This window comes from Pygoscelis adeliae, unplaced genomic scaffold (assembly GCF_000699105.1).
Source record: "Pygoscelis adeliae isolate BGI_AS28 unplaced genomic scaffold, ASM69910v1 Scaffold14, whole genome shotgun sequence".
Taxonomy (NCBI): Eukaryota; Metazoa; Chordata; class Aves; order Sphenisciformes; family Spheniscidae; genus Pygoscelis; species Pygoscelis adeliae.
In genome coordinates, this window is record NW_008825109.1 from 4,587,355 (window position 1) to 4,596,899 (window position 9,545).

Sequence of the window (9,545 nt, forward strand, 5' to 3'; positions counted from 1 at the left end):
GCTGAGGGTGGTGAAGCACTGGCACAGGTTGCTTAGAGAGGTGGTGGATGCCCCATCCCTGGCAACATTCCAGGTCCGGTTGGACGGGGCTCTGAGCAACCTGATCCAGTTGAAGATGTCCCTGCCCGCGGCAGGGGGGTTGGACTAGATGACCTTCAGAGGTCCCTTCCAACCCAAACTATTCTATGATTCTATGATTCTATTTAGGACTCATTGACTGTGTCTACCTGACTTTCCATATGTATATTTTGACCCCTGGTAGGAAAACTAAAATACAGGCAATAATGCTGCGCTCTGTTTTTTTCAGACTGATTTACTTAAAACATGACATAAAAACAGGGCAACTGAAGGCTTCCCAATCAGACTGCTGACTTGGATGCTTCTCTCTCTAGATTCAGGAGCCTGACCTTTGGCATTTACTGTAATTTCCTTCCCTTGTAACCTGGTTGTGTGCTCATATGGCAAAAAACCTATGCAGAAACGGGTCCCCACACTCCACCCTGTACCTCTCCCTGTTTCTCCCTTTCCTTTTCTCTCCAGCACACTCTCCCTGTTTTCCTTCTGTGCTGCAGATTTATAAACATTCTTGTCGGTGCACCATAAAGTGCAAGAATGTGACACGAGTCCACACACAAATAAATAAATACGTAAGGAAACTGAGCCTGCAGCTAGCTCAGCTACAGATGCCCCAGTGAAAGGCATGGGTTTGGGAGCATTCCTTACTTGCTTAGCCTAGTGTGGGGCTGACGAGGAGGGCAGGAGGGTAGGAACCAGATTTTGAAGATGAGGAATCCCTCCAGAAACCACACAGATTTTAGCAAGAGGGTCAACATTAAAATATCACTGATAAGCTCAGCCTGTTGCTATAGTGCTGTTTGTTCTTTCAGACATGCATTAGATTTGTCCTACAGCGAGCGCTAGAAAATCCCTGCATTTTAGCTAGGAGCTGTAACATTCCTTCTGTTTTCCAGGGATCAGGGACAGAGGGTGATTAAAACATGCATACAATTAGGATCACACTTAATTCGCCTGCTAGAAGTCACAAGGTGACCAGATGTGGATAAGCACAGCTGAAATATATTGCTAGTGATTTATAATTGTCATACACAATTCTGGGAATGCTGAAACATAACCTTCTGCTGGAGTGTCTTCAATCTTCAAATAGTTTCCTTACAATGATGGACCAAGAGCTTGCTGTGCAGACGATGTGATCGCTGGTCTATGCGATGCTTTATTGGTGTGTAAATCCCATGGAAAGAATCAAGCAGAAATGGAATGTAAACACCAAGAAAAAACCCCATGTCTTGCAGGGTTGGTTTTTGGAGTCTGGAGGTAAGGAATGATGACCAGAGAATGAGTTAAAAGTGGAAGAGCTGGTGTAAACAAATAAAGAATGCTGACAATGAATGAGAACCAGATTTGGAGAAGTTGGGTATGTGCAGTATGCTAGATTAGCTCAGTGCAAGTCCTGCTTACATGGCAGTTGGCTCAGTCTTTGAGTAACCTTGGCAGTCTCTGAGGATTAGTGTCTCACAAACACAAAATGTGCTTCTATGGTTTTTTAAAAATATTTTTACTTAGAAATGCAACTCCTTCCAGCATCAGATATGTCTGTTTTTCTCTTTCCACCTACTTATCCTCCAGGATACGTATTTATTGTAACTTTTGCAAATAAGTCTTTCCTTTCAGCCCACATCTCCTTTGCTATGCGTTCCTCCAACATGCGTACATACAGCCAAGGGCTGTGATGCAATGCTTATATAACAGGACTCCCCCTTCATCTTTAAGAGCTACAGGTGTTACAGAACATTTCACACAGGCACCGCTGAAGTCAGGATAATCAACATTCAGTATAGATTAGTCTGACTGGGAGCAAAATGTCATATTTTCATTAGGCAGAAAAATGCTGGTGCTATAAATCACTGTCAGTGTGGTCAGCGATAACGTTGCCGTCCAGCGTAAGTGTTGAGCTATCATGCATTTCTCACCTTACTCTTGGGCTTGACCTTCCTAATCTATGAGAGGTCACACACTGCTGACGCTGTGGTGCAGGACCCCGAGGGAGTGTTGCCACATGGCTCCGGTGCTATGTCAAACACGCCAGTGGTAGATGGTTTCCTGAGACCCGCTCCCTCCTGTGCACTCCAAGCCCACAGCACTGGCGCTGAGCAGAGAGCTTTCCGTTCTCCTTCACGTGCAGAGCTGTCGTACGTAACATAATGGAAAATACGAAGCCGTGTGTGGGGAAAACCCAGATGACACAAACTGCGGCAACGGACCTGAGAAACGAACACACCTTTGAGCCTCTGCCTTCCCGCATACATGGAGAGCAGTGTCTGCAAGTGCTTTTTGCTGATGCCCCAGTCCAGCGATTCATGCTTGAAGGATCCTGCTAAAATGGGACTGCAATGGAAGCCTCCTAATCCAAAACTCCTTGACTGAGGGGTATGTTCACTTTAATGGGTTCTGAATTGCCCCAGGAAACCAAAGTCAAGTGCAGAAAATTTAAGTAGAGCATTTTGCTTCCTTGGTCTAGATGTAAATGCAACATATCATACCTGAGCATTATCCCAAACGTGGCTAGTGTAGCTGCTTGAGGGCTGTGACAAGTTGACTGCTCAGATGGTTGGGCATCTTAACATTCCTCTGTTTAATTGCTCCGTTTAATAATTTTGTAATTACTTTGTGTGTCAACATAAGGGGCTTTTGCAAGAGCAATCTGTTAGAGTCATAGACACAATCTACGTACTAAACTGTGGAGTTCTAGCTACACACTGAAAAGTTAGAGCAGCCCTACTCCGCACTAACATTTAACACGGTACAAACAATAGTAGAGCAACAAAGACTAATACATCAAGTGTTATTACAGTTTCCCATTAAATCACAATTGTTGTTTAGAGAAGGAAGTGTTGTTTCCAGTGCTCATTCTCCTTTATGAAAGGTTAGCAGCTTTGTGTAGCTTTATGAGCTAACTGGTATGTTTTCCAAGTGGTGACTAAGTAAGTTATCTCGATGTGGGAAGTGAGTTAACAGTGATGGAAACAGATTAAAGCTATGGATTAAACTAACGTACGATGGGTTTTATAAGACCTCAAACTGCAACTTCATCTTGTAGAAACCATGAACAGTCAATACTGTTGGACGAGGAACATCAGTTCACCAAGAAAACTGAGACCTTAGTCTTAATGTTCCTTCCCTTACACATCTGCGATATGCAGTAACTGAAAAAGAAGGTGACTGTGGATTTTCAAAGATATACAGTGATTTACTTCTATTTGTGTGTCAAACTCTAAGCCCTTCACATACCAAGGCTCAGTCTGTTGATGCTTAAGTTCTTAATGGGTTTTATTTGCTGTAAAAAAAAGCAATACTTTTGCACATCTAGGGGGGAAATAAATTTCTGGGGGTTTTTTGGTTTAGCATATTCCTCTTCATGTTTCCATTGCTTTGATAACATATGCTGTTTGCTTCTACTGACAGACATACTGAGAATTACAGTTTAGAAATGTGATACACATATAAAAGGTAGTATCTATTTAATTTAATTTCGAACTGACAGCAGCTCTTTTTCTCTGCCTGTGAGTGTCTGGGTGGGATACATCTCACTTAGCTTTAGATATCAACAAGGTAGATGTCCAAGTGAGAGCTAGTCAAACAAATGCCCATCATAGAAAAAGGAAATTGTTCTTTGGAGATGGCTATGTCACAAGTGTATATCTGAGAAATGAATATATGGCACATGTTATCCTTTGCTTTTGTATGAAAAGCTGGCCTTTATTCTCTGCTTTTCTCCTCTACACCACAAAGCCTGCCGTTATACTCTTGCTAGCCACTTAGGTGCCTGGGTTCTGCTGAAGGTGAAGCACAAACACAATCTGAAAATAGTTACTTGGAAATAAAATTTATTGCTAGCTGATAGGCTGACAAGATCTCTCTGATCAAAACTCTGCCAGCCACTTGAGCAGGGCAGAGGCAGCCAGGCCTGTCCATGTGAACGCATTGTCAAAGAGGTGGTCGATACTCCCTGCTTCAAACAGTAATAAATCATGAAGGAGGCTGTGAAGATCATAAGATTGGCATAAAATGTCATGAACTTTAGAAAAGTTATAACAGTACCCTTGGAGTCTTACCTGGTTCTGAACATGAAGGACGAGGACACTCAGCTTCTACGGCTGGAGAATTTTATTGATGCCCACTGATTTCTCTCAAGGACCTCTGAGTGCTTCTCCTGGGGTCTGCTCAGTAGCAGCATAATGATGATACCACAGCACAAATGCCTGCCCTTGGAAACCTGGAAGCATCGTACCCACCATGAGCAAACCCATCTTTTGTCACTCCAAGTCCCCTCTCACTGAATCCCCCCAGACCTCATTTTGCAAATGTAAAGGTCTCATTTGCACAGATTTGTAGCTTCTCACCACTCCATGATCTCAACCTACAAGGGCTTGCTAGGGAAAAGCATCAGGGGGTTGTGCATGTACTCCAGGGGTTGCAATGCAAAGTCGCTGCTGCCTCCCTGGAATGAAGATAATTTAAGGCACCTTGTTTGAGAAGGAAGAATTTCATTTGTAAAAATTACCAAAGTCTGTATCAAGCTGCATCTCATGCATGTCAAGCTGCATGTGTGTGCGAGTTTAGGCTAAGGCCCTGTGGTGTTGCGGACATAAGTAGCAGTGTCACAGCCTGCTGCACGGTGCAGTGTGCTCAGGGAAAAGAGGAGCAAATCCTTCTTTCTGCTGGCAGAGCTAGACTGAAAAAACTGAGTCAGAAGCCAGTGTACCTCCACTGAATGGTTGCATTCATTTAGCATCATTTTTATTCCTATCACTTATTCCCTCCAATAACTCTGTCTTCTTGTTCATCTGCTTGCTCTAAAAAAACACCAAACAAACAAAACAAAAACCCTAAAACACCTATATATTGGGAATACACATGTGCGACTCATTGTAAAGCACACTTTTCAATTCATTATCTATGAAGCCATTTGCTGACAAGATTTCTTTTTTACCAGAACGTATGTCTCCAATTTATTTTCTTTACAGGAAAGTCTCTTGGACATGGAGCTTTTGGAAAGGTGGTACAAGCATCTGCTTTTGGAATTAAGAAATCACCAACATGCAGAATAGTTGCTGTGAAAATGCTGAAAGGTATCTTGCTGCAAAGCTGGGATGGAAGAAATGATGCCTTATATAGTGTCCCACTTTTCATATAATTCTGTAGAAAGCAAGTGTGTATGATGTCACACCCCCCCCCCCCCCCAACACGCTCACGACTCCAAAATGTGCACACCAAGTTTCAGGTCCATCACAAGTGAAATGGCAGAACTATGAAGTAAAAATTGTATTCACAGTAAAAAGGGTGATAAATGGTGATATGATACAGGAGAAAGTTTCAGATGCAGTGAGAACCTGATCACCAATTTTTGTTTTAAATCTGGTTCCACTACTTCAAATGACAGAAAGAATGAAAGAGTCATTTTTGTAGGATCGGAAGGGGCAATCATATTTCCTGCGTACCCTACGTTGTACCATTATGCTAGACTGACCCTGTACTGAACACCGTAAATGAAATTTAGCTAAAGCATAAGGCATTCACCTTGATGTGAAGACACTCAGATGGAAGCTTTTGTATTCTCCTTGGTCATTACTTTCAGTGTTTAATCATCTCATTGTTAAAAACAGGTGCCTTAAATCTAATTTGCATCTGTCTGTCTTCCACCTCTCATTCTAAACTTCTGCATTAGATTATATAATTATTTTTCTTCATGAAGGCCCTTTTATTAAGCTAAACAGATTGAGCTGTTTAAATCTTGGAGTTGTTGTACAGGTTGTTCCTCTCTGAACCGTCTGCAGGCTCATCACATGGTGCTTAGGATGCTGACACCCAGGGTGTGCAATGGATTTGCCAGCGCTCTTCATACACCAGCGCTCTTCCCAAAGTGAAATCATCTCCCAGCTATTCACTGCCGCTTTTCTCACTGGAGCAGAAAGGACAAAGACCCTCATCAATTTGAAGAGGGCGCTTGGGAAGTTAGCAGGCAGGATGATATTCAGTAGTAGCCTGCAGCAGCCATGGCTGAATTCCCTAACCCAGAGTTCTGGTGGCATCCTTTCCTATGTATTTACCTTTCCCTTGTTTATATATCTAAGGATCGTATCAGGCTTTTGTTTTGCATTGCCCTGGGAGATTATGCTGCATTGCTTATCTGTCTTAATCCTCGAATCCTTTTCAGTGTCATGCTTTGCCAGGACACATTCCCTGTTCTGCCAGTAAGGCTTGGATCCTTGATGTTCTCAGTTGGCTCTGTTCAGGCATAGTTTGAATACATCCCTCTTACCCAGTGACTCCTAGCTTCACAGCTGCATACTTGCTTATCAGTTATCAGGAGATCTGTACATGTTACTTCCAGCCCTTGGAGGGGCATGTGTAATACTTTTGGACCTACAGTCTGTCCCTGCAACACTCAACCTGAAATAGCTTCTATTTCTTCCCAGCAAAGACCTGGCAGCTGTACTCCAGGTAGGGTGTGCCCTCTTGATATTGTCCTCAATAGGCTTGCTCTGCAATATAGTATCAAATGCTTTAGCAGGGCGTGGTACGTGCTACTGTGATACCCAGGATCACCCCCGAGGAGGGAATTCGCAGCTGAGAGGGTGGCAAACCTTTCTCCTCTCTCTTGCTGCCGAAGCACAGAAATACCCTGTTGGCTAGCGCCAAATGAACAACTTCCCTGCAGCAAGCACGTCTGGAAAATGGGAGGAAGCCAAAGCTTTGGTCCCCGTCCAGACCTTCTGCAGCAGTGGGCCAATAGCCATCTGTGTCACTGGTTTCAGTGGATGGCCTGTCACCTGGGTCACCGCCTGACCCCTGATTAACTGAGCTGTTTTGCCAACATGCAGACATATGTGCTGGCAGAGTGGTCTGCCAGATTCAACATTTTGTTATGTACAGCAGCAGGCTTCTTGTGCCAGCCAGCACCATCAAGGCAGCAGAGGTTGCTCCTGGAATAGATGGGAGCAGACGGCAGCTACAAGAAGTCTTCATGGTGGGATTCATGTGTGCGTGTGCAGGGCAGATGCTTGTATCTGAGTTAGTCACTCAGATTCCCTTTATTGTCAGTGGTCAGAAACAACAGTTCATTCCATCCTAAGGCAGATCCCTGCATATGGTGAGCTGAGCGCTTGTTTAGCTCTGCTGACTATGAAGAGAGCCTGTGGTGACGAGATCCTCTGTAGGCATCCTCACTAGGGACACCTAAAGTTAGGGGAGATCTGCCCCATTCCTCGTGTCCTCACTAGATTATCCAGGAACTTTGCAGTCATTCATGGCCTTTGTCCTTGCAGAATTCCCCTGAGGTGGAGGGAAAGTGTCACCACCTATACAGATGAATAGTGGGCTACTGGGTAAATGACAAGTTTTGTGTGGGACCACCGAGAAAATCTGTTACCATTCAGATGTTGAAACCAAGCCCTTTAAGACCTAGCTCTAGATTCTTTCCACTGGACTATTCTTACTCTTGGTGTCACTAAACTGAAGAAGTCCTTTTGGGTCTACACAAAGTAATATGTTTTTTCTTGTTTTCTTACCAAAACAAAATCCTGCAGAAAAAATTTGCTTGGAGGGAATTAAAAGTTTCACTCAACACTAAAGAGAATCTTTTGGGTTTAGTTGTGGGATTTCTTATATCATTACTATTACTATTATTATTGATCATAACCAATAAGGGTGAGATGCAGTCACCTAAATTTAACCATTTGAAATTTACTTCCCTGGTCTGTCTTAATACTCTAGGCTTCCTCTATAATGAACAGAACCAAAGTTTCTGAAGAAAAAAAATCCCTACACAGATGGTTAAAGCTGATGGCTGCATCAGCTTCTGGAAATACTTTGCTCTTGCCACTGACTCCTTGAGACGTTGGTTAGTTCAGGCTAGTACATAACCCTTAGATGGCTGAAGTCAGGCCAGCTGAAACTTATTCTAGATAGAGTTAATTATAGTCTTGAAATCCCTTTTTATTTGTTCTTTCAGGTTTTGGCTGAAACAACAAAACTATTCATGTGTAAAAGATTTCTCTCAGTTTTAAATATAACAGAGTCTACTGGGAGGAAGTTGAGTGCCTAACTCTTTTTATGGGTTTTATTGCAAGTAAGAGGATGCTGAGCAAGGAGGAATAGTCAAAGAACATCAACACATGAAGTACATCCAGTAATGGATGTTATTTCAATGGAAAGTAACAAGAAGTGGTAAAGCTCAGCAGGACCAGTTCTTTGCCATTTCACATTGACTTTATTTTGCATTTACAGAAGGGGCCACAGCAAGTGAGTACAAAGCACTGATGACTGAGCTGAAAATCCTGATCCACATTGGTCATCATCTCAACATTGTGAATTTGTTGGGAGCTTGCACGAAAAATGGAGGTAAAAAAACCTGCACTGCACTGAAAATGGGTTTGGATCACCTCCCAATAACAGTCAGCTGGCCATGTCCTTTTTCATCCAGAGGTCAAGTTATTAGCTTGAAATATTTGAGCTCATCCCGTGGTTGGTGAAAAAAAGAGGAAGAGAAAAACAGATTTTTAGTCATTTAATGAAGTGATTTAACACTTTCTCTACTTAAACTTTCTTTTAGTATTAACATGAGAGGTGTGAATTTAGGGCCATGCCACTTGTTCTTTCTCTCACTCACTTCACTGCTCAAGCTCAAGTTAAACATGATCTGGAAAGGTTGGGAACAGGGGATATCGGCTGTTTGCCCTGAACAATAAATCACAAGGCAACCTTTGTAAAACCCTTCATGATACTCCACTAAGAAAATCAAAGGGCCAGTATGAGCGATCGTTTGTTTTAGATATGTTACCTATTTTAGTTCAACAAGCGTGTGTGGGCTGCGGGACTCCTGTCTGAATGCAGATTGCCTTAAGAGGAAACAGAGGGTTCCTCAGAAGCCAGGTTCATGACCCAGCTTTCAAAAATTAAGCCCTTCCCTAATTTCCAGAAACAGCGTTGTTTTGCTAACATGTCCAGTGTCCTTCAGGCAGCCTTCTACTTCATTAGGACATACTGTTAGTTATTCTGGACTCAAGTTATAGCTACGGGCATGAAAGACTATTCTTCTCAGAACTGGCGACCCCTTGTATTGCTTTATGCTGCTAAAAATGCACTTTCCTTTTGCCCAGGGCCTCTGATGGTGATTGTTGAATACTGCAAGTATGGGAATTTATCAAACTACCTGAAGAGCAAGAGGAATTTTTTCTGCCCCAACAAGGTGAGGAGGCAGATGCCTCTGGTAGGGTTCATCTTACCTGATGTAAGTGTCGGTAATGTAGATGTCAGCCTCTGAGCTAGTCTGCTTAGACTCTCTTCTATCAAAGGAGAGAAACCGCTTTTGGGTGCAGTTCACCTGACCTGTTTTAATGTTTGGTGTGGGATGTGCTGTGCTCATTTTTCTCCCCTGACTGTGCAAGGAGACTGCTGTGAGTAATTTGGATGGAGCCATCTACAGCGAGAGGAAGTGAATCCTATCCAAAGTGTCCCCACATGCTCTT

General features: G+C 43.0%; 1 protein-coding gene across 1 annotated transcript in view; it reads left to right on the forward strand.

Annotated features, from left to right (window-relative positions):
* FLT1 (fms-related tyrosine kinase 1) overlaps window positions 1–9,545 on the forward strand; it is a 98,608-nt gene that overhangs the window by 73,177 nt on the left and 15,886 nt on the right. Inside the window, exons 19-21 of the mRNA XM_009327748.1 lie at window positions 5,043–5,147; window positions 8,305–8,418; window positions 9,177–9,265. Of these exons, the coding sequence (XP_009326023.1) occupies window positions 5,043–5,147; window positions 8,305–8,418; window positions 9,177–9,265 (308 nt within the window). The remainder of the gene's footprint in view (window positions 1–5,042; window positions 5,148–8,304; window positions 8,419–9,176; window positions 9,266–9,545) is intronic.